At 36.5% G+C, this 25,550-nt stretch overlaps 1 protein-coding gene across 7 annotated transcripts in view; it reads left to right on the plus strand.

Annotated features, from left to right (window-relative positions):
- The first annotated feature begins 10,916 nt into the window (after positions 1-10,916).
- Positions 10,917-25,550, plus strand: part of exoc6 (exocyst complex component 6) — a 42,993-nt gene continuing 28,359 nt past the window's right edge. For all 7 annotated transcript variants that reach the window (XM_028475992.1, XM_028475994.1, XM_028475995.1 and 4 more), the window contains exons 1-5: positions 10,917-11,071; positions 14,221-14,392; positions 16,996-17,043; positions 17,166-17,256; positions 19,873-19,918. In XM_028475992.1, the coding sequence (XP_028331793.1) occupies positions 10,974-11,071; positions 14,221-14,392; positions 16,996-17,043; positions 17,166-17,256; positions 19,873-19,918 (455 nt within the window). In that variant the 5' untranslated portion in view covers positions 10,917-10,973. The remainder of the gene's footprint in view (positions 11,072-14,220; positions 14,393-16,995; positions 17,044-17,165; positions 17,257-19,872; positions 19,919-25,550) is intronic.

The raw sequence follows: 25,550 nt of genomic DNA on the forward strand, positions 1-25,550 counted from the left end.
CAAAGGCCGTTACCTAATGCCGTTATTTAAAACGCCTTTATTTTAAACGCCGTTATCTTAAACGCTGTTATTCCAAACACTGGTCACCACAGCCATCCATTGAAGAGTCAGAGAGATTGTTAAGAAGTAAAAGTATCTTGGCACCGACTTTGATCCTTATTGGCTGATATTTGCCTCAAACACCGAGTAGATCCTCAGGAAATGCAGACAATGGCAGTAGTTCCTGAGGAAACTCTGCTTATTCAGGGTCAGCAGGACATCACACAAAGTTTTAGCTGTAGCTTCACTGAGAGTGTTCCCCTTCAGCTGCTGGTTTCACTCCATCAACCTCCACTACAGAAACCAAGACTCTGCCTGTCAGGGTGCTGGGATACTGGGACGGGCCCAATCTGCAGCCCTACAAAATCAGTTTCCTGCATTTGAGGGGTTGTTTATGCTGCCCCAGCTGCAGAACTCTGAGGAAGAACACACACACACACACACACACAAAGACAGACATAGGAATCAAAGCCCATACTTTATTAACAGTAAAAGTCTTTCACTAAAGAATAAGGTATGTGCCACCTGTTAGGCACAAATCTTGAAAATTTACTTAATGGTCCAGTGTTATGCTATTTTTTTCTGAAAAGTCTCTTTCAGAGCGCTCCTATAAACAAGCGGTTTTTTGGGTCTGAGTAGGTGTATCACAGCAGCAGCAGCAGTAAATCATTAAAAGTCTTCTTTCTCCTCCTCACCTCACAGAAATAATCCATTTAAGACGATAGTCCATTGTTTTGTTCGACCGCTGCTTCGCATTCAGTCACAAACACATCAGATCATCCCATGAAAGCGATACAAGGAGGTGTAACGGTGGGTAAAAATGGAACTGAATGTAACTGCTCGCTCTGCACCGCAGGAAAGTAAACTCTCAATTATCAGCTGAGTCAGCTGTTTCAAACACTCACATGAACTGCTACGCCGCTTTCTTGTCCTCCTCACCTCCTATGACCACAGGAATAGTCCATTTAAGACGATAGTCCATTGTTTTGTCCAACCGCTACATCCCATTAGGTCACAAAGACGTCAGATCATCCCATAAAGGCGATACAAGGTGGTGTAACGGCCACTAAAAGTGGAACTGATTGTGAGCGTTCTTCAGTTTATCTATACACTGGATTATCTTCATACTGAACGTAAAAATATTAACTGTAGCATCATCCTGCCTTTGCTATGTTTTACCTGTGAGGTAGTTTGAGAGGGAGGAGCTCACATTCTTATAGGGTAGGAGGAGCCAGGATTGTCAAGAGAAGGAGTTTCCGCGTTGTGACGTCACAACACAAGACAAATCCAAATCACCCGAATTTTTACAAAATGTGAAATAACAAGGGAGGGAGGAAACAGAACTTTTTCAGCTTAGACCCTTTGAATGAGGCTAAAGGGATGTATATTACTGTAGCAAAACCATTTTAAAGTAAATGTTTCATAATACTGACCCTTTATGTATCAAGATTAAAAGTACACCTAATATTTTCATTAAAACCTTAACAGAAAATGGTATTTAAATGTTAAAAATCATTACTCCATTGCATCCAGTTAGTGACTTATTGATTAAATCTCAATTTCAGTAGACGACAAAGGATACGATATTCATATTTAGATTTTAAAAATGTGTACAGACAATAAAAAAAAAGCTTTTGTGTTTTTGGAACACTTTAGTGCAGTTGAAGAAACTTATTGGAATGAATTAATGAATTATCACTGTGTTTTTACTGTTCATTTAGTGTTAACAGCTGCTCCACAGGCACCCAGAAGAGCCAAAACAAGTGCTTTATCTACATTCCTGAAATAATAAATCTGCAACCATTTGGTCCAGTCTGGGACTAAACTAGTGTGAAATCAGCCTCAGCAACAATAGTGTGTGTCATTCAAATTAGAACCCTTTGACAGAGATCTGAGCATCTCACTTTTCTTCAGTAATGTTACAACGTCAGACAAAGCAGGACATTGTTGTTTGCTGCTTGCATTTTTTATTGCTGCACAGGATCACTTAGTTGGTGTCCTCTGCCCTCCGCGTAGAAAAACTCTGAGTAAATTGGCCGTGTACTGATTTGTGTTGAAAGAGGGCAAACAGTAGCTTCTCTGCTCTGTTGGTTGGCATACAGGCCAAACAGCTTTCTGAGGACTTGTAATGATGACAAATGATTGTTTGTGGGTATAGCATGAGAGGAAGAATAATGTGCTCATTACAGTTCCTCCGACCATTAGTCAGCCATTAATCTGGGGCTACGTTTACTCTAGAGATGTTTTTGTGAGTGTGTTCTTCTTCAGACAAGGATTTAGGGGTGAAGCAACACCAACATTATTTCAACGTTTTATTCTTTAAATGAGACCGTCATGGATGCTTATCATCATACAATGTAAACACAATTTTATGATAAATATGATAATGAACTTGTTAAAAAAAACATTTGTTTGTTTTTCACGAGATCAAAACCTGCTGAGACCATATTCACACAATAAAATGATCTAAATCTAAACTTAATCCCACCTATCTGGTTCTTGTTGTTTTTTAGTCTTGTATGTTTGTTTTCCCCCTTTTTTCTGTTTTGTTTGTCTTTTTTTTTTATCTATCTTCACCTGGTTGCCTTCATAGTAGCATCTCATGTATTTGTAGCTGAAATATGCTCAGATCTGCTATTGTTATAATCTGGTTGTAACTATTTGTCAATCACAAACAATATGGATAAAGCTGTGAGACTTCTAGAAACTTGAATAAATTAGGAAATTGTGTATAAAAATGTATTAGTTGTCTACTTTGGAATAAAACATTTGTTCCAAAGAAACATAATTAGATTTATTTATATATTGTATTAGAATATTACTTTTAAGAGAGGAACATCTTTTACACATCTACTCTGATGGCCTTCTGTTGGTAATATCATCTTATCTCTGGAATCAACATAACATCATAAATGAAGAATTGAGTAATCTTGAGTAGCAGAAATGGAAAATAAATTGCCGTAATAGGTGGCCACAAAAATATCTTTCCAACTGTGAGGAGTCCCTTGGAGTCTCTTAGGCTCTTAGAAAGTGGCTCAGTCTACTTAAAAGAGACGAAATGAGGAACGAACAGTGAGGGGTTTGGGTCTGCTAAACATTGGTATTTGTGTGAGTGTGTGTGTGTGTATGAGAGAGCCACTATAAGCTTTTGTCTGTGTATTCTGACATGCGTAAACATGCACCTGCACACTCAGTAAGATTGTGCTTGTTGAACTTGAGTTGGGTAAAGGAAGATTTAGGAATCCATCCATTTTCTGACCTTCTGTGTCCTATTTCAGGGTCGCGGGGGTCTGCCTGTGCCTACCTCGGCTCACACTGAGCGGTAGGTGGGGGTAAGACTCCAATCAACAGTCATATTTATGGATTGTGGGAGGAAGCCGGAGTACCTGGAGGAAACTCCACACAAAAAAGACCCAAGTGCCAAACCCAGGGCATGAAGCCAGGACCTTCTTGCTGTGAGAGGACGTGCTAACCACTACACCAAAGTCTGCAGCTTTGAGACAATAGATTGATTCCACGTTTGTCACAAATTGTTCTGTTGAATTTTTTTTAGAAAGCGTCTATTTGTTCGGTTGCCATACGGACAACCCCCGTTGTCCGTATGGCATGTAGCATCTTAGGGTTAGGGTTAGGTTATAACCCAATATTGCAACAATTTTTAAGGTTAAGGTTAGGTTTACAGTTAGGTTTAGTCTTAGTCACGTGACCTAAACTGGCTTATGACTGACCTATCACGTGACCTAAACTGGCCAAATAGGGGTACTGCGTACGGATAGAATGTCGGTATATTGATACGGCAACCGTACGGATAGTCACTGCCTTTTTTTTAAGATCTCTACTTAAACTTTGTATTCTATCCAGCCATCCATCTTCTGCCGCTTATCCATAGTCGTCATACCTGTCGAGTTTTGGATTTGAAAATGTGTGACATTTTCTGGCGTCTGCTACGAGCCAAGCATTGTACATTGAAATGCTATGAACATTCCTATGTTATAATACAGCCTAAATAAAAACATAAAAGGATATTTGAAGCACATTTGTTCCTTTAATATTCATACAGTTCATATACAACTCAAAACATTGCATATTTACTGTTAAATTACCATTGCTTGTCTTTAAGTTAGACATTTACATTTAATTTTCATTACTTATTTTCTTTTATGTGGTTCTCTGGTATTCACTAATGACTTATTATTAGACACATTTGTTACAGACTTTACATTCTTTAACACTTTTTTGGAAGGAGTGATTTTGTGGCGCTTGTGCTTGGTGGATCTTTGATGCTGACTTCCCCTGTGAGAGACGCTAAAATCTCAGTTACATATTTTACAGAATGTGTAACTGTGTCCCATCCTGCTCCTCTTTAGGAAGTTAAACATTTTTCAAGGTATTTACAGGAGTTCGTTGTTTTTCTTCACCGGAACGTCTAATTACATCCATCCATCTCTCTTCTGAGTTGTTTCCGGGTTTGTTCCTGCTGTTTGCACTAATCTAATCTAATCTAATCTAATCTAATCTCGCAAGAACTGCCACCCATGTCATTTCAGGTAACAGTTCTCGAGAGCCTAGTGACAGCGTTCAGTTTAGAGAGGCAGAGGAATGTTTTCATTTATTCATCTTTTTCATTATTATTACATTATAATACGGGATATTTACGAAAGAATACTAATACGGGAGGATGGCAGGAAAGAGGGGTAAAATACAGTCGTTTCCTGGTCAAAACGAGAGACTTGACAGATATGATAGTCGGGTTGTGGGGGCAGCATCCTTAGCAATGAAGCCCAGACTTCCCTCTCCCCGGGTCACTTTGGCCAGATCTTCCCGGGGCAGCCCGAGGCATTACCAGGCCAGCTGGGAGACTTAAGGCAGGCATACACTGTGTGATTTTTGGCCCATTTTGAGCCGATTTTTAACTTGTGTGTCTATTTTTGGGATCTGGACGAGTCTCTGATATATCGCGTGTCATGCATCGTGTAGTATCACAAGAAGCGATTAACATCTCACGACCAGCTCCCGATCAGCAATCGTATGGTTGTAAAGAAATCAAACATGTTTGAAATCCAGTCGCTCCTCGTGTTGGTACGTACAGTGTGAGAACATGCATTGTGAGTTAGAGTTTAGATCAGGCCCAAAAAATCCAGCCCGACCCGACCCTAGCCCGACCCATTAACTTAAATTGTAGGCCCCAGCCCAAAGCAAACCCAACGTAAATTATTATTTTATTGAACGTATTGCAGCTGGTAGATTATTAGCGCGGTGCCTCATGCAGCTAGGGGGGAGAGAGGGGGGGCGCACCAACTCACCGCAGTCCAAAAGTTACAGTATAGTAATGACGTGACTCAAGCCGTTATCACAGTTTTACAGGCTTTAATGGAGGTCGTAGTAACACGCCGAAAAATAAACAATCAAACACACAAAGAAGAACCAACTTACACCGTCACACACTCACACTACCGTAGGAACAGAATTGTTCACTAGTCCTTTCCCCGCTTACGCCCGCCCTTTCCCCAGCCTCCCAGCCAGTCAACACTCAGAACACATGTAAACAAAGACACACGTGATGCCTTCTCGCCCATGGGAAATCTCAGCATCAGTTAACCACTGAAATCATAGCCGTGTTACGTAACGAAGCCATCATTAGCATAAACCCGACCCTGCTGCTGAAGCACACCAAACTTCCATGGCCTTCAGCTGGCACGATTCGGCCTCTAGTCGAAAACAAACAACATTCGGACTCAGGGGAATTAAACGAGTCCGCCAGCGCCACATTTTCTATGAAATAAGCACTTTTTTTACACCACAATTTGGTTTTTTGCCTCTAGCGGGTGCAGTTTGGATTCTACCTGTGAGGAATGCACATATTCGGACTCGGGCGGAGTAGACCTTTCCGTTGACACCTCACACTTTTGGAAGCACTATCGACGCTGGAGCCACTTTCATACTGCTCTCTCCCATAGACACAGTGCACGCCCTTCCCGCTTGTAGGGGGCGTGGTTCCAGCGCTTCTAATTGACACGCCCCCAGCGTCTCAGAGCAGAGAGAAGTGCTTTTTTTTTTTTTGAGTCCTAATTTTATATACTTAATTTTTTTCATCTTTCAAACGTGGCTCAGTGGTCAATGACACGTTTCTGTGGTGTGACAAACTCATAACACAAATGTATTTCGCAGACTTTAAACTTTTTATTGTCAACTGAAAATAAGCCTTGACTAGCTATGGATTCAATGAATAGAACAACTGGACTGCTCGCTGCATACTGGAACTCATCCTGAACTGTTTATGTCCAGATTGGAATGAGACAAAAACTCAGCCCTTGGATTTTTTATCCAGACCAGTCCACTACATTATCAGCGACACCATGTATTAACCGTTATTAAGTCAGTGATGCTCAACATGTGGCTCTTTATGTTTTCATTTCAATTATTATTACCTCAGAAAAGGGGGGAACTTTTTAACCCCTTTTAACCTATTTCCTTTGGTCATTTTGCAACTTCCTTTGTCCTATTTTTGCCCCTTTTTATAAAGTTCTGACACTTTTTTCAGACTTTAGCTTTCTTTTTGCCAATAAATATTCCTTTTATCCTATTTTTAGTCAATTTTTGCAAGTTCTTTTTGACTCCATCCAGTTTTTGTCCTTTCCTTAATTTTCTTTGCCCACTTTTCATTCAAATAAGCCAACTCTTGCCCATTAAATACCACTTGTTCCTTTTTTTCCCAACATTTGGCATCTTTTTGTTCCACATTTTGCTCATTTAAGCTAATATTTGCTATTACATACCACTTGGTTCCTCTTTATTTGCCCATTTTTTTGCCACTCTTGACTGCTTTAGTCACTTTACACTATTGTCTTGCTACGTTTTTGCCACTTTTGGACCATTTTTGGCCACCTGTTACCATGTCTGCCTCCACAAACGTAGCGGACCGGACCGGTATGGCAGATGGCCAGTCCACCCCTGCCAGTTAGTCCATAGCGTACTGTGTGCGTCTCACATTTATGCTCGATGAGGGTTGTATGTTCACATCTGCATTCCATGCACATCTGTTTTCTGGGTCAGTGAGACATGGTCAGCGAGGGGAAGCAAGGTCTGATTGGTGGATTTTGGTACTTCAGGTCCAAAGTTATCTTTTATCATTGATTGCTGACACCAGAGAAACAGGCTCCACCCCCTGAGACAGGTGACAGATCAGTGGAGCCTCTCCTCTGTCCGACCTTTAACCTCATAGTTGAAAACACCCACTCGCTGTGTGACCACAATGGGTTCTTGCCACTTGGCGACTAAAGTAGAGTTAAACGTTGTCATGGTCTCAGTCTCCATCCTTAGTTTCAGTTGACTGTCTCTGTTTTCCTCTTAGTTAAGTTGTGTTAAGATTTTAAGTGACAGATCTTTCCGTGTGTGTGTGTGTGTGTGTGTGTGTGTGTGTGTGTGTGTGTGTGTGTGTGTGTGTGTGTGTGTGTGTGTGTGTGTGTGTGTGTGTGTGAGTGTGAGTGTGTGTGTGTGTGTGGAGAGATGGGATATCTTCTCAGATCTCAAATTGCTGAAGTAAAATCTCATGACACTTATCACAGTGATAGAGTGACCTCTTCAACACTTTTAGTAATAATTCATGACATTTTGTTACAGATTTGGTATGAATTTTAAAAATCAAGGCACATTTATTACTTTTATTAAAGATTATTCTATTTTACTACAACAAAAACTCAAGAAATGTATCACAGATCCAAGATCATTTTATTTGTTACTTTGATGTGATATTATTTAATTTCTATAAATATAGAAACTAATATTTGCCATAGTTTTGTCTAAAGCCCTAAATTTAAAAAAATATATATATATTTTTAATTGAATTTATTGATTATATATATATATATATATAATTGTACATTTTGACAAATCTTTTATTTTATACAGATGCGTTTATGGAAAATAAATGAAGTTCCAATTGTGTAAGACTTGATCTCTTCCTTTTTAAGTTTATACATGAGATGTTTACTGTATGCAAGGAAACCGTGGCAACGATTTATTACCAGAAATAAACGTGGGGGGTGAAAGTAACTAGTAACTTTTACTTTGTGTACTATTTAATTATGCTACTTTTCACTTTTACTTGAGTATTTTATGTATGACTTCCTTGTACTTATACTTGAGTAGGATATATCAGTACTATTTACACCTCGGGTAAGAAGATTGTGCGAGCTGTTCTTGAACTCACCACTGTCCACAACAAGCCTTTACCGTAGAATCCAGTGTAGAGGCGCAACACTATAGATGCGTCCATCTCCTTTCCTATTTTTATTTTTTATTTTTTTGCAAACAAACAGTATACTAGGACATATAAAATACAAGAGTGCCAGGGGGTTCACATACATTCAAATATTTTAAAAACTGTACAGATGTAAATGGTTTTCTGAGCCTTTTTATTTTCTGATTTTTTAATGAGATTTATGTAATTTATTATATCAAAATAAAAATGAATGAAGGTTGGTTTTTGATTGCTGTACTTACACTTATGGATGTACATTTTCGCCAAAATAATCAAGAGATTTTTTTTTTTAAAAAAAAAACATTTTCATTATAATATTTTTTTTTAAAAACACACACACAAGATAATATCCTCCCATTTCAGTGCAATAAATTGATAATGATAAATCGACTGAAATCTTTAAAGAAAGTCCTTGAGTGTGAGCAGGACCAGAAGAGGTGTTGCACTGTTTCCACAAAAACAACAACTCACATCAATGTCTCTTTTAAACTTGGTCATGAAATGTTTGGCTGGGTATTACTTATGTAATATTTTAAAAGACACTTCTTTTACCCTATTGATGATCAGATACTTATTGGGGATTGACCAAACTTTTTTCCAGTTTATATCAGCTACAAAACTGTTCCAGTATGAGATAGAAATTACATCCTTCTGAAATAAACTCCGCATTTTCTTGTTACTGTTTTTGAATTGAGTAAAGCAGATTATACCAATTTCTGTCTTTAAAAAACTAGGGAGAGAAAGAGGGTGGGGCAAAAAGTTGTTTCTAAAGAGCATTTGAATACTTATGGATATGGCATCAAATAGAATGGCATATTGTTTTGGAGAGATTGAAAAAACTGAAGGTATGTAAAGTTTCTGAATAAGACATAAGTTGCCTGTTGCTGTTAAATAACTATCCAAATAATATAACCTGTTTCTCTACTCAATCAGAGAAATAAAGTGATTTGTTCTTGTATAGAATATCCCTATTGTTCCATATAATATATCTATGAGGTGAAAAACTGTGTTTATAGATCAGAGACCATGATAAGAGAACTTGCCTATGGAATTTAGATAATTTAACAGGAATCTTATCAACATTGTAATTGCAACCCAAAATAAATTCCAAACCACCAAATTTTGAGAATTTATATTGAGGAATAAAGTTCCAAATGGACACTGGGTTTTTAAAAAAGTGTTTAGCCCATTTAATTTTAAATGTATAATATAGAGTTGTAAAATCTAACACATTAAGACCACCAGATTCATAATTATTCATTACAACACTCTTCCTGATATAGTGTGTACGGTTTTTCCAGAGGAAGTTAATGGTCGATATCCTTACAGGTTTTCCCATCAACATGAAGAGAGAGAGCAGCATAGGTCAAGCGAGATAAACCTTCAGCTTTAGAAAGGAAAACTCTCCCTTTAAGTGTTAAATCCCTTTTGCAGCCACTGGTTTAACTTGGTTTGTGTTTTTTAATGACTGGTAGGACATTTGAAAGCATCCTTGTGGTTTCATTCTTACAGATAACAAGACCCAAAAAAGTGACTTCCTTTTTAACCTTGATGTTACACTTACTGGGTCCAGTGCATTCTTTAAGAGGCAACAGTTGGCATGTGTTCACATTTAGTGACAAGCCAGACGCTTTAGAAAAGACATTTATTGCCTGAAGAGCAACGGACTAGCATTTTTTAAGAATAAAGTAGTATCATCGGCAAGTTGGCTAATGACAACATCTCTACCAGCGATGGTTATATCTTGAAGAGCACATTGTTGGATATGTAAGGCCAGAAATTGGGTACATGAAATAAAAAGGTATGGTGAGATTGGACGGCCTTGACGTATGCCACGATTGAGATTAAATCTAGAGGTGGTTCCATTTTTCATTTTGATTGAGCTATTTGCATTACTGTATAAAGCTTTAATACTGTCACAGAAAAAAATTCCAAACCCAAATGTTTTAAGAGATAAGAATATGAAATCATGCTCAATTGAGTCAAAGGCTTTGTAAAAATCTAAGAAAAGAATAAATGAATCATCGCACACCAGATCAGAGTATAAGAATATCAAGGACCAAATGGATATTATTAGAAAATATGTCTATTTTTATTCATGAAGACAGACTGTGTCTCATCTATAATTAAGTCTAATACCTCTTTAAGTTTCCTTGCAAGTAGCAATGCTATAATTTTGTAATCATTATTCAATAAACTTATTGGTCTCCAATTATAAATAAGCAGCAATTTTTTTTGGACTTTTGGGATTAAAGTAATAAGACCTTGAGTGAGGCTGGCAGGAAGGGAACCCTTTTCAATACTTTCCAGAAAAACTTGTAAAAGAAATGGAGCGAGTTGAACTGAAAAAGCTTTATAAAAGTGCCAGGAGATTTGTTGTTTTTAAGAAGATTGATGGCTTGAATCACTTCCTCAATAGTAAGCAGACAATCACAGAAATGCCTCTCTGAAGTGTATAAGTTTGTATAGAAGTCACAGCTGAATTTGGAGATTATTTTTGACATCATCTGTGATTGTTCCATCATCTATCCACTTTCCCATAACCCCGTGGATGACGTCACGCAGCCAATACATGTGTCTAGCTGAGGCCGCAGCGCCCTCTGCTGGAACTCTGCAGTAGTGCTGCGCTGTGACAGGAGGAGGAAGCAGGAACTCAGCCCCGCTTGAAGCAGTCATGGCGGAGAATGAAATGTTGGAGTACATAACGGAACATGAGCGGATACTGCAGGAAATTGAAAGCACTGATACGGCTTGTGTTGGTCCCACCCTGCGGTAAGACACGCATTTTCAATAAAAAACCTCTGCTCTGGACACAGTCCGTGTGATTAAATGTATGTCCTACACATTCACATCCTTTGTTTGCAAGCTAGCTCAGCGACCCTGTCACCGGTCATAGTAATAATAATATTACCCATTAGCATTCAGCTAAGTTGCTTATACGTTCAACTTTCAGATGGTTTGTTAGCTGCGAGCTAACGAGTTCATTATTGACGTGTTTATTTGAAAGGGGAGTCACGTTCGTTGTGTTTCTAAGCTAAAGCTACTATGTGGCTACTCAGCTGGACTATAGTTGTCAACATATGCAAACATAGTCAGTGGGTGTGGCTCTGAGTTCTGTCTCATTTATTCTAGCTTTGTTCTCTATCACAGATGATTTTTCAACACTAATGTTCGCACTGAGGGAATAAAATGCTCCTGACATAGCAGAGTCATGCTATGGTGCTAGGCGTTTAAAACATTTATGGGGCGCCTATTGTAAAGTTGCGTATGCTAAAATAAACAGCAATATTTAAATTATTTTTAAATGTTACTTTTCACCAGTTTTACAGCAATATTTGTATTTTTTTCTCTCTCGGAAAAACTAATATTAGATCTAAATCTAAAGGTTAAATCTAATTCTAAATGTTAAATCTAAATGTTAAATCTAAATCTAAATGTTAAATATTACATCCAAATCTATATGTTAAATCTAAATCTATATGTTAAGTCTAAATGTTAAATCTAAATTTAAATGTTAAATATAATATCCAAATCTAAATGTTCAATCTAAATCAAAATGTTAAATGTAAATCAAAATATTAAATCTAAGTCTAAATGATACATTTATATCTAAAGGTTAAATCTAAATCTAAATGTTAAGTCTAAATGTTAAATCTAAATTTAAATGTTAAATATAATATCCAAATCTAAATGTTTAATCTAAATCAAAATGTTAAATGTTAAATCTAAGTCTAAATGATGCATTTATATCTAAAGGTTAAATCTAAATCTAAATGTTAAGTCTAAATGTTAAATCTAAATTAAAATGTTGAATATAATATCCATATCTATATGTTAAATCTAAATCAAAATGTTAAATCTAAGTCTAAATGATAAATTTATATCTAAAGGTTTAATCTAAATGTTGTCTAAATGTTAAATCTAAATCTAAATGTTAAATATAATATCCAAATCTAAATGTTAAATCTAAGTCTAAGTGATGCATTTACAGTATAGCTAAAGGTTAAATCTAAATGTTAGGTCCAAGCCTAAATGTTACATTTAAGTCTAATTATTAAATCTAAATCTAAAAGTTAAGGCTAAATGTCACAGGTGAAACAAAATATTTAGCTACTAATGCAAATTCACCAGAAGTACCAAAATAAAAGCTTTAATATTTCACATTTAGATTTAATATTTAACATTCAGATTTAAAATTTACATTATATTTTTACAAAAAAAAAGAAAATTTGCAAATATTGCTGTCAATCTAGTCAAAAGTAACGTAAAAAATAAATAAAAAATGCACATACGTTTTTTAAACGTGGTTTGTTGCTAAATGTTGCAAAATGTTGCCGCTTATTTTAACATGCGCAACTTTACAATCGGTGTCCCATACAAATAGACGGGCTTAGAAAAGGTGCAACAGTGCAGAATATGTATCTTTTTATTCAACATGTGACGGAACGTACAGAACAAATTACACCATTATAACATAAAATGTAACTATAATTTATCATTTAACAATATAAAAAAACAAAAAGAACTAATATAAAATACAATAAGACATTTTCTTTTGGATGGAGTTTCTAGAATCAGGATTACTTTAATAATCCCAGGGAGAAATTACTTCAGTGACTTCAGGTAGAAATGATAAACTCTCTGTCACTGGGTGACAGTGAACCACATAATAATACACTTTATTTTCATAAAACATACTGAGCACTTTTATAGGTGTATGTGGTTACTGTTTTAAAAGAATTTAAGAACTTAGAATCTGAATCTGTTGTAGAAGCAAAAGTTAAACTTTTTTTTAAAAAATGTAATTTGACAGTTTGATAAACACCCCTTGTTTTTGATAATGGTACTTGAATTACAGTTAGTTATCATTTTGTTGTACTTGTAAAGGTAAAATTTGTAATTATTGATACTGCGATGTATATCATATTGTTAAGTGACGGGATATATCATATCGTAACATGGAAATCGTGAATCGAATTGTCAGATTCATGGCAATGCACACGCCTATTTGATGGGTCGTCTGTCTCCCACAGTGCACACGTTTCAGTCCTATTATTATTATTATTATTATTATTATTATTATTATTATATTAGTCTCCATAGGACGTATGTATTGCTATAGAAAAGTGGGAGGTTAAGTAGCTTAATTCCTCTTTAATTCAGAATAAAAGTTAAATCCTCTTTAAACTGACATTGTAAACAATTAATTCCTAATGCAAATTTAATTCTGAATTAAACACACACACACACACACACACACACACACGGTTCACCCAAAGCGAGTAAAAAGTGAAGCCACTCCAGCAATTTCTTGGCGCTTCCTACTGTGCTGCCATCACCTGGTGATTAAGGGTATTAAAGCCAACAAAAGCTCATCAGTCCTACCTCCACATTGATGATGTCATCAGTTTTAACTCCACAGTGATGATGTCATCAGTGCTGGCTCCATTCCCGGTGGACAATTTTATGAAATAATTCATTAACGGTATCCAAACAAATCTGACGTTCCACACCCTTGAACCAAGCAGCAGCCATGTTGAAAGTCTCATGGCAATCTGACCCTGATCCGCAGAGATAGTTGAGGAAAACACACACACACACACACACACAGACAGAGATTCCTTGCTTTTATAGATAGATAACTCGGTATTTAAATGCACACAATATTTTTAAGACAATGTTTAGCCCTTGTAGATTAGTTTGTGTTTAAATTGATCTTTTCTAGACAGACTTTATGCTATCTAGTTCAGTAGTCGATAAGGAAATATCAGACAAAGAAGTTAGTCTGTTTATAAAATGTCCTGACTATAACCACATTTTTCCTAAATGAATACATGTGAACACACAACGTACAGAACTACAGTGCTTAAAGTAATCACTCTCCTAACTCAATATTTTTCAATGATAAAAATCTTTTTTAGGTCCATCTATGATGACCAGTCCAATGCCCACAAGCGTTTCATGGAAAAACTGGACGTCAGGATAAGGAACCATGATCGTGAGATTGAAAAGATGTGCAATTTCCACCACCAGGGCTTTGTGGACGCCATCACAGAACTTCTCAAAGTCCGTACGGATGCAGAGAAGCTTATGGTAAGACACAATAAAACACTTTTAAAGAAGTGGTTCTCAACCTTTTCAGTCCACGACCCCCAAAATAAAGGTGCCACTGTACCTACATTGTTTCAACACAGACAAGAACATAGAAGAACAGCCATGTGATGGAAAAAAAATATTGTAAAGGTGAAATGGGGTTTTAAAAATCACAGACATGGCCAAAAACGAGAAAAAGTGGTAAAAAGGGTTCAAAGTGTCAATATTGGCTTAAAAGTGGCAGAACTACGTAGCAACAATTAGTTTAAACTGGTAAATAATGGGCATGACTAATCATGAATGTGGTTAAATTGGCAAAAATAAGCATGAAATATTGTGAAAAGTGACAATAATGGGTCAACATATGTGAGATTAGGTGAGAAAAGTGGGGGAAAGGGTTTATAAGTGCTGAAAGTGGGAAAAAAATGTGCAGACAAGGCATTGAAATGTGAAGGTGAAGTGGCAGAAATGTGAGTAATGTAGTAACAATGCATTAAAAGGGGCAAAATTATGGCAAGAACAAGTGATGAAAATAGGTTAAAATATGGCAAGTTTGGTGTAGTTTCAGAAAAAGGGTAAAACAAAGCAAAAATTGGCTCAAATTGTTCAAAAACTATTAGTGGTTTCTTTAAGACATCTGGTGACCCACATTGGGAAGCATTGAAATTAGCGTTTTGAATTAAAATTAAAGAATGTATTATGTACTGTATTAATTGCAAATCCGAGTACCGTAATTATTCGCTAATAATCACATCTTGTGATGTTGTAAATGACACACTGACTGAAGCATGTGTTCTTTCTGAAACATTTACAATTATTAAGGTGAAATGTGTAATAATTGCGTTTGTTTTCTCAAAGAAAATCACTGAACAATGTAGAATATGAAGCATGCAGACTTCACAGGTTTGGACTTTGTTAAAGGTCAGTCTGTTATAACCACAAATATATCACTTATTTACAAAGAAAAAAACAGGATAGTCCAATAAAATATAATGCATTCTATGCACATTCTAAATTGTTATTATATTAATAACCCTTTCTAAATTGTACTGTTTATCCTGGCATTTTTTACTATTCATTATTTTTACTGGTTCATAGAATCACTGCAGACACACACACAACACACAGCTGTCAGTCCTTACAGAGGTGCACGGGTCACATTGGTCTTCCTCATGAGTAAATGATAAGCTCCGCCCACCTGTCCCCTATTTTAGGAGTGTGTTTTATAGCAGCAGAGTAAACCATAATAACTACAGTCAGCTGTTTGAAACACTCTATTGCTTTCTTCTCGTCCTCACTTCTTTTCTGACCACAGAAATACTTTAACCATTAAGACCAGAATAAAGGCCAGAATCCATAGTTTTTTCCTACCGCTGCATGGCATTCAGTCAAAAATGACCTGAACACGTCAGCTCATCTGCTGAAGGCCATACGAGCGCCGTTCAGCTACAAAAAAATCAACCTGTGTTTCTAAATGAACGCTGCACTTCCATTCAACACTAAATTAAAAGCAAAGAGTCTTTTTTTTTCACACATCAAGCAGATGAACACATAAACCACAACTGTGTCCCAGTAGTTCCATATGAAGCATGAAATTAAACGATTACTCTTTAAATATCATCAGTTCACCTTAAAATATGAGCAGTTTGACACATTTCTCTTGATCCACATAGACTAAAATCACACGCCCGCTTGTGTATAATTAAGTGTCTGAAGTGGGTTTGGTGCAGGTTATTAATTAGGTTTTTGACTTTTGACAACGTCTCATGGCTGTTTGAATGTTTTTCTGGATCCTGAATCCTCTCTGCTGACGCACATACAAGCTTCACTTCAGCTAAAGTTTAAAACCAGGAAATATTTGAGAGTTCGAAAGTTGACAAAACTCTCTGAACAAAGAGTTTCCTGATCCAGAAAGCATTGGTTTCAGCAGGAGGAAATTCAGCAGCATGTTTAACGTGGACAATCGCCACCAAGTGGTCACAGGTGTGAATTACAATTTTTCAAAACAACAGAATGTTCCATCACTGTTTTTAAAAACCCTTCAATGACAGAAAATGTGTGTGTAACGTGACCCTAGGTCGCCATTTGTTGGAAATTTGTCACTTTGAAATGAAAAAGAAAAGCAGTACTAAAATGCAAACAGTACTCAATGTAAAAGTTACTTGTTACTTTCACCCCCCAGGTTAATTTTTGGTAATAAATCGTTGCCACGGTTCCCTTGCATACAGTAAACATCTCATGTATAAACTTAAAAAGGAAGAGACCTAATTTAATTTAATTTATTTTCCACAAAGGCACCTGTATAAACTAAAAGGTTTGTCAAAGTGACAGTTATTTAAAATCAAATGACACCAATTAATTAAATTAAAAATAAAATAAAAATTCCCAGGCTTTAAGAATAGCTACATTTATAAACTTTAAAACAGTGCCATGTGGGTAACAACATAATCATAATCAACCTGAACCCAAGAAAGTGGCGTTGATCAGAACAAACAGATTATTTGAGTATATGTAATCTGATACTTTCACCTCTGATAAAGACTAACAAACATCCTAATAAATAGTAGGCTGCTCTATATTAAGTGGACTATTTGGTTTTCCAGGGTCAGGTGACGGAGGCTAATAGAAGACTACAAGAAGCTGGGAGGGAGGTGAGTTTATAGATGTTTTTTGTCTTCTAAGCAAAACTGATACATGTTTATTAACGGCAAAGTTAACTAGATCAGCTTTGGTCTCATTTCTCAGTGTTTTATGGTGATTTTCCCTGTTGTAGGTGACGGCTCAGACTGAGGAGGTGATTCGCTGTCGGATCCAGCAGAGAAACATGGCCACGACGGTGGAAAAGCTCCAGCTTTGCATCCCAGGTGTTACTGTTAATACATTTACTCAGTATTTTACATTATTACTGTCTGTTGTCCAGCAGAACCACTGAGCACTAACATCTCACCAAGGTTACTAAAACTAATTCTGACCAATAACATGAACTTTATGTGTCACTAATGCAGGGGTCACCAACCTTTTTGAAACCAAGAGCTACTTCTTGGGTACTGATTAATGCGAAGGGCTACCAGTTTGATACACACTTAAATAATAATTAGGGAGATTTTCAAAAGAGCGGGGGGGGGGGTATTTTGCTTTTTAAAGAGAAAATGAAATAATTCAATTTCACAGTGTTCTTTTATTTGAAAAACACATATAAAGTAAAGAACAAATTCCACAGTACCCGTGCAAATGGTAAATGGTGGTAGTAGTAGAATAAATAAAATAGATAACATAAAATTAAACAAAAAAGGCATACATTGCATAAATTATCCATCAATCTATGCAATGTATGCTTGAAATAAAAATAATCAACAAAAGGAAAATTAAACATAGCCTATACAACAACGGCTATAACCATAACAGAAACACTTCCCTACACATGGTTGGATTTGATTTTCTCCCGATTTCCTCACTGACATTGTCCGGGCGGACCATCCTTCACTGAGCGTCGTTTCCGGCCGGACAATAATAACGTTTACACCTCTTCTTATGCGGTGTAATCGTTATTATTATTACAACAATATTATTATTACAATAATATAATTACACCGCATAAGAAGAGGAAGAAGAGTCTTCTTCCTCTTCTTATGCGGTGTAATCGTTATTATTGTCCGGCTGGAAACGACGCTCAGTGAAGGATGCTCCGCCCGGACAATGTCGGGCAGAAATCAGGAGAAAATCGGGAGGGTTGGCAAGTATGTATTAAACACAAAAAACACTTTACATTTTAAGTGTTTATATATATGTATTGTCATTTCTAAGTTACATGTAAGTGTGATTTAAACAAGAATAGCTAAATAAATAAATCTCTATATATAAAAGCTCACTGGTAAGTGCTGCTATTTGAGCTATTTTTAGAACAGGCCAGCGGGCGACTCATCTGGTCCTTACGGGCGACCTGGTGCCCGCGGGCACCGCGTTGGTGACCCCTGCACTAATGTAACAAACATTTAGCATTCTATTTAAAAGGGTTTTGGTTTTAGTCTCATTTTTGTCATTTTTCTCCTTTATAATTTAAGTCCAGTTTTAGTTGACACCCTCCAAACATGTTAGACCCATTTTGGTAGATGAAAAGCAGGGTTGGGGTTAATTATAATTGTAATCGCGTAATTGATAATTAATTACAATTATGGCATAATTGTAATTTAAAAAAATATGTTGCTGTCGTAATTGTAATTAAATTGTAATTTAGTTAAGATAATTGACTTTGTATTTGTAATTCCCATAAAAATTCTATAAAAATTGTCAATTGTAATTTAACGCAAAACAGTGGAACCATGTTACAGTTCTATGTACAGTTCTACACATACAGTATGTAGTTAACAATTATTGAAATATGTTTCATATCAAGCTTTTCCACATTTCACTATTTAAAAAAATGTCAAATCTAATACTGACACAAAAAAGGCTCAGATGCCCACACAAAAAATCTTAAAACCTATATTTTTATTGATTAGGAAGACTAATAAGGTAAACAATAGATAGGAAATAAATTAGATGATATATTTTAGTTTTTAGTGTGTTCTACAGCTGACTTAGAACCCGTTATCATAATAGATGCCAACAGAAAGCTAACAATAAGTTATTTATTGTATTTCAGGTTCAGTAAATGGGATTAATTGTAATTTAACTTTAGTAATTGAGAACGCAATTGTAATTGACTTTCTGAGGATAAAAAAAATGATTTCACTTTAATTATAATTGAAAAAAAATGCTGGCCACTGTAATCGAATCGAATTGAACATGGGTATTTGAATACAGACAGTAATTGTAACTGAAAAATGTAATTGATCCCAACCCTAATGAAAAGTAATCGCCTTTTTAGTCAAACATGTTTGTCCATCTTAAAGTTTGAAAAAAATAATTTTATCATGAATAAAATTAATATGATTAATCTCTTAATAATTGTTGGCCAATAAATAAATAATTATTAAATTAAATGTATAAGTTAAAAATATAAACAATATTAAGAAAATACATGCATATATTAATGATTATAGATTATACAATTTTTTTTTTTTTTTTTTTTTTTTTTTGCAAATTAACATTAGTGTATTTATTATTTTATTATACCAAAATTCATATCTTGTTATTTTTTCCTAAAATGATTATTCTTCTCAGTAAAGTTGATCCTGGTCACAGACGTGTAGCGTACTAAACAAAACCCAATGAATATGTTTAGCGTTCCATCGCTCATGCCTACACATGCAGCCTTTGATTCCGACCTGACCCGCGAGGCGTGCTGTGGTATGTGCGCATGTCAGAGGTGCAGTAGGTGGTGGTTCTCTAACTGCTTTGGATCATCACCTGATTATGTGGGAAGCCCTGTCTGATTAAATCACCACCTGTGGGACAAATAGAGGAATATTTAATCTCATGGTTGATGACAATTGTTGTAATATTAACTTGTTTTGTTTATTTCTTTATTTTTTCTGCAGTGCTAGAAATGTACAGCAAACTAAAGGAGCAGCTGGAGTCAAAAAGGTAAATCAACTCACTGCATTCACTGAAATATTTCAGCATTATTGTTGTGGAAGGATGCCAACAACCAGTGCCTATACTAATTTAGTGAATATTCCCAATAACAAGGATTATAATTCCAAAACCACAGTCCTGTTTGTTTTATGCATCTCTCTCATCCACTGACCTAATATATTTACACTCTGATCTGGAACATCCAGCAAAATCCCTTTCTGTTCTTTTCGGGCTCCATCCCCAACACTGTGAAGTTTAAGATCAAGCTCTTGCCTGTGGTATTAGGCATTTGCTGTAGCCCATATTTCCCCCATAATGACTGAATGGAAGCATCTTATAGGCAAGGCAAGGCAAATTTATTTGTATAGCTCATTTCATACACAAGGCAACTCAATGTGCTTTACATGATCAAAGTGCCACAGACAACAGCTTAAAATCAATAAGAACATTAAAGTCGGCAACAAAACATCTAAAATCATCAGTAAAAACATTTGAAATCATCAACAAACATCAACAACAACGTGACCAAAAATCTCCCTCTCAATCAGACGCAGTGGAGAAAAAAGTGCCTTTAACTTTGATTTAAAAACGTTCACATTAGATCAGCCCTGCTGCAGTTTGTTCCACTTTTTTGCAGCATAACAACTGAAAGCAGCATCACCATGTTTGCTGTGAGCTCTGGTCTCCACTATCTGACCTGTTTCCATAGATCTGAGAGACCTGCTGGGTTCATACCTGACTAACATCTCACTGATGGATTCTGGACAAAACCCATTTGCAGATTTATACACCAGCAGCAGAACTTTAAAATCTATTCTGAGGCTGACTGGGAGCCAGTGTAAAGACTTTAAAACTGGAATAATGTGTTCTGATCTCTTTGTTCTGGTTATAGGACTATTACACTTGGTACCATATCTTTTCTAGCTGTGTGTAATTGAAAGGCATTAAATGATGGCCTAGTTCTATTTAGAAAGGGGAAAGGTAACTGTTGCCACGATTAAGCTAAGATCAAGAAACACTGGGTTAGATGTTCTGTAACTGTGAGGTACTTCAACGCTAGTAAATATTCCAAAGGGCTATGAGTTTAAAAAGCACTTAAATTTTCACGTTTTCACTTTAAGTTTCCACAACACACTTCATTTCTCCTAATTTGTGCAATTTTTTTTTCATTTTCATCACATTTCACAAGAAATCATCACGTTCCTATTTGACTAGCCACTAACTACTTTGAATAATCATAAAACATGTAACTTGTTTGTACAATTTAACCATTATGTAACATTTTACAAAAAAATACTTTTCATTATTTTGAACAAAACATCATCACAACCCATATAGCAAATCTGTAGGGTTGGGTATTGTTTGGATTTTATTGATTGTGATTCCGATTCCCAATTTCGATTCCTGTTCTAAATGATTCTTGATTCCGGTTCTTTGATCAGGTCACAGATTTCACAGGAGATCTTTTTTATTTGAAAAAGCCTTTAAACAGGCCATTTTTATTGATTCACTTAGTTGATATAGTTTAATTTGGTTGCTGTACTGTAACTAGGATATTCAATTACAAAGGTCCCCAACTGTAACTGTAAAAGTGAAACTTGCTGAAATAAAACTACAAACAAGTTGTCAGCAGCCTAAAAAACAAAGAGCTACATGTAGATGTGAAACAAAATGAAACAAACTCAAACCCTGGAACAGTCATGTGACAAATCAATCACCAGTTCTTGTTGAGAAAGATTATTATTATTATTCTGGATACAGTGGAAACAGAAACTATATAAATAATTAGTTGTATTTTGAATTTGTTTAAATTGTAGGGAAGATATAAATACATAAATGTAATTGGAGTCCAAAGCCAAAAAAAAAGCACCACTTTAAAAAGAAAATAAACTAATATAAGACCTCTACATGGAGTATAAGACAAAAGAGCAGTGGAAACTTTGGACATATTTGAATCCTTATTGAATCCTTATCTGTTGATTAAAGTAAAAGTACCCCAAGTATTTATTTCTTGATGTACATATCTAAATTGTATATGACTGTAAATAATTTATATGTTTTAAATAAATGGGTAAATGTGTGAATTATATGTATTGTAATAGTTGTATGGAGTGCATGTATCAATAAAAAAATTTAAATAAAACAAGCAACAACTCCCCCGCCCGTCACTGTCTGTAATTCCAAGGCAGCGGCCCCTCCGCTGCTACAGAGAGACGTCAGCAGCAGAGGACTGTCCTACACTTCTTCATTTAGCGGGGCAAAATTAAAGCTGTTAACTTCTTGGATAAGCCTACATTCTGGGGAAACTCATCCTTTAGTAACTGCCTAAATTGATCATTTAAGCCGTAGAAGCAGTGCTGTCTATGATACGGCCGGAGAAGACGTAATCAGTGCTCTCTCTATCCACTGTCAGCCTATGGTCAGCGGCTCCGCAGCCAGATACACACACACACACACAGACTGTAGTCACTGCAGTCGCGTTCTGAACGCACCTTATACAAACCCTGCGTAAACAAACAGAGCCGCGAGCCGCACGGTGGAAACAAACTAGTGCGGGCATTTAGGAATCGAAAAAAATAATCAAAATGCAAACATCTTTGTAACGGACGTTAGGAACCGGTTCCTATTTGGAACTGGTTCTCTGTGCCCAACCCTACAAATCTGTGATAATTTAAAACATTTGTCTCAATGTTTCAGTGAAAATAAACATTTAAAAATGGTTAATTTAATGCAAAAAAACTTGTGTAGCATGTAACTCTACTAAGGCACTGACTACATCTGTCATCTGTGTTTATCTGTGTGGGTTTGAAGCCTAGCAAGAAAATCAGATTTTAGACAAAGCTCATTGGTGACGAGAACTCCAGAACATGCCTGAGGGTTCCTCACATGGTCCATGCGGGCTCCATGTTGGTGACCCTTGTTCTAGGGTCTTATCATGTTCAACTTAAAGAGTAACAAACCCCTGCTTTCTGCTGACCTGCCACTAGGAGGGGAATTCAAAAAATGCCTTGATTATGGACGTTACTGCTGTAGCAATAAGACACACCCACTCAGGCAGTCCACACTGCGACAGACGGTAATGCACATAATGATGTGTCTGTACACACACACACACACACACACACACACACGCACATAGCGAGTTTGTAAGGTGAGATGTGTCATTACAACCACAGGCACACACAATCACAACGTGAAGCTCACGTACAGCCTTACAGACACCACTCAGGGGCAAACAGCCCTGCTCTCCCACCACCTCGCACACATAGCGATAATATGTACACGCAGAGACAGACGGGAATACGCACATAGCATAGATGTGTCTATACATACACCCATAACTTGATGATCCCTCTGATTAGTGTATAATCTGCTCTTTATAGAAGCACAGAGTCAAAAACATCACGGCTACTACAGCGGCTGTTTCACACGGAACACGTAACAGTGGACTTCCTCAGTGAGGCTGTCAATCAATACTCACTGAGGGCTGTGATTGGAGAAAACCCTCCTCCCTCCTCTCAGCTTTTATAGGAGGGGCCAACAGTGAAAGTGATGACACAGGGGAATCTAAAGAATCTGTTTCAGCCAATAGCAAAATTAAATTGTAATAGCCGGCGTTCAACCCTTAGAGGGAACTCTGTACAGTAACTCTGACATTTAACAACTAAATACGCAAAATTAAAATACTTTTCCTAAAATGCGAAGAGTGGGACTAAGATTAATAAACAGCACTACTTAATACCCAAATACATATGTATTCAGCAGGGTTTGGGGTTTAGTTACTCTTTAAGAACGAGATGACACATTTACCTTTGCTGTCTATGATGATTCATTGGGTTGATATTGATTCTGTTGTCTTAGTTGAGACAACTTGACTTAGAAGAGGCTTCTTCAGTTCTGAAACTGACTAAAAGAATGTCTGGGATTTACACTGTGTAGCACATTAGCCTTGGTGGCTCATTGTCATACTAAAGTATCTCTGGTATCAGTTGCCTCTGGTGGATTTTTGTTGTAGGTGGGGGTGGGGGGGGTTGAAGATTATTGAAAAGTTTTTTGTCTCAACCCCTCTTGTCTATTACAAAGATGGCATCTATCTTCTCTTGCCAGGATCTATACATTACTGACATCAAAAGAATTCCTTTTCCTTCAGATGTAGGTGAACTGCTGAGTTCTGGGGCCTCATTTCTAACCTTTGCGTATGCCCAAATCAGGGCCTGGAAGATGTGCACGACACTTTTCACACAAAGGTTGTGATTTATAAAAATAAACATAGAGTGAGAATGTGCGTAGTGGTGCGCTAACTCTGAACCTGGCGCAGGGACACGAGTCAACGGTGCCGGTAATTGAAGCAAGTTTCAACACATATATTTAATGTGCTCACATATCACAGTTGTAGATCTACATAATCATACACAAAGCCTGCTATGTTATAAATGTGAACAGTGAGCCATTAGGTCATGAAACTTTGGACAAACTTGGTGTATGGTGGCATCAACGCATCATCCACGCTTTGTTTCACCTCTGTCACATTTTAAACTGTAGTGATGACTGGTGTAAATAACTTTGTTTTCATTGATTTATGCCATTACTCTGACCACCAAACAAATCCTCTTTTTTCACATTCACACGCATCTCTTTCTCATTGTGAAATCCTTTTTCCTTGTCACTTCTGCCATGAAGGATCATAGAATCCCATTGGTAAGCAACTTGTTGAGATGCAAAATTAATTTATGAGCTCCTTTGCATTACCATTTATGGTAGAATGTGGGTGTGCCGAGGGCGGAACATGAAGTGAAATCTGCTGCGCCAACTTCTAGCTGGGTTGTGATTTATAAAGGGAAAAGTGTGTACAGGTGAGCGACACACGGTTTTATATATCAGAATTTATTTTGGCGTGAAGTTCACATTTAGTGTAGATACTGCTCAATGCTTGTTCGGTTTCTCAATATCCGGGTCTGTCCATTTCTCACTGCATTGGACTACATAGACAACATTACTCTGTTTGTGTCTGGGTATTTTGTTCTTAGGGTGAAACGGTTTCAGAGTGTTGCACAGTTTCAAGTACACAGGATGTGAAGTTCCTTGAAGATTTTCAGAGTTTCTCTGAGACTTCTGCAATGTAAGGAATGACTACGTTGGTCCTCAAGTCTGTGTTCTCTTCCGTGTCTGTCCTGGTCCATTTGGGATACCTGACAGTTATAAGGGCTTGGCTGATGTGCGTCTGTTTCTTTTACTTCCTATCTGTACTGGTGGGAACCCTCTGGGCCTGATGTTTTTTTTTTTAAAAATCAGTTCTTTAAAGGAAACACAAAATATCAATGAATAAAACCTAAAAAAATTCAACATAAAAATTCTACAAACCATCAATTGCAAGTTCTGCAATCATGAAAAGATTCACAACTCAAGCTATATAAACAATACTTAAATTAATACATGAAATAAATAAGAATAACTGTTAGTTATAGTTTAGAATTAACAACTTTCCTTAACTTTCCCTTTTATATTCTGTTTCTTGGAAATTAATTCCATATTGAATAGAATATAACTAACACTTCAAACTTTTGGCTTTTTTATGTTACGTATACCTACCTTTCCTGTTCATGGCAAGCTTTCTTTACTTGCTGTAACTATTGCATTTATA

This window comes from Gouania willdenowi, chromosome 19, assembly GCF_900634775.1.
Source record: "Gouania willdenowi chromosome 19, fGouWil2.1, whole genome shotgun sequence".
Taxonomy (NCBI): domain Eukaryota; kingdom Metazoa; phylum Chordata; class Actinopteri; order Blenniiformes; family Gobiesocidae; genus Gouania; species Gouania willdenowi.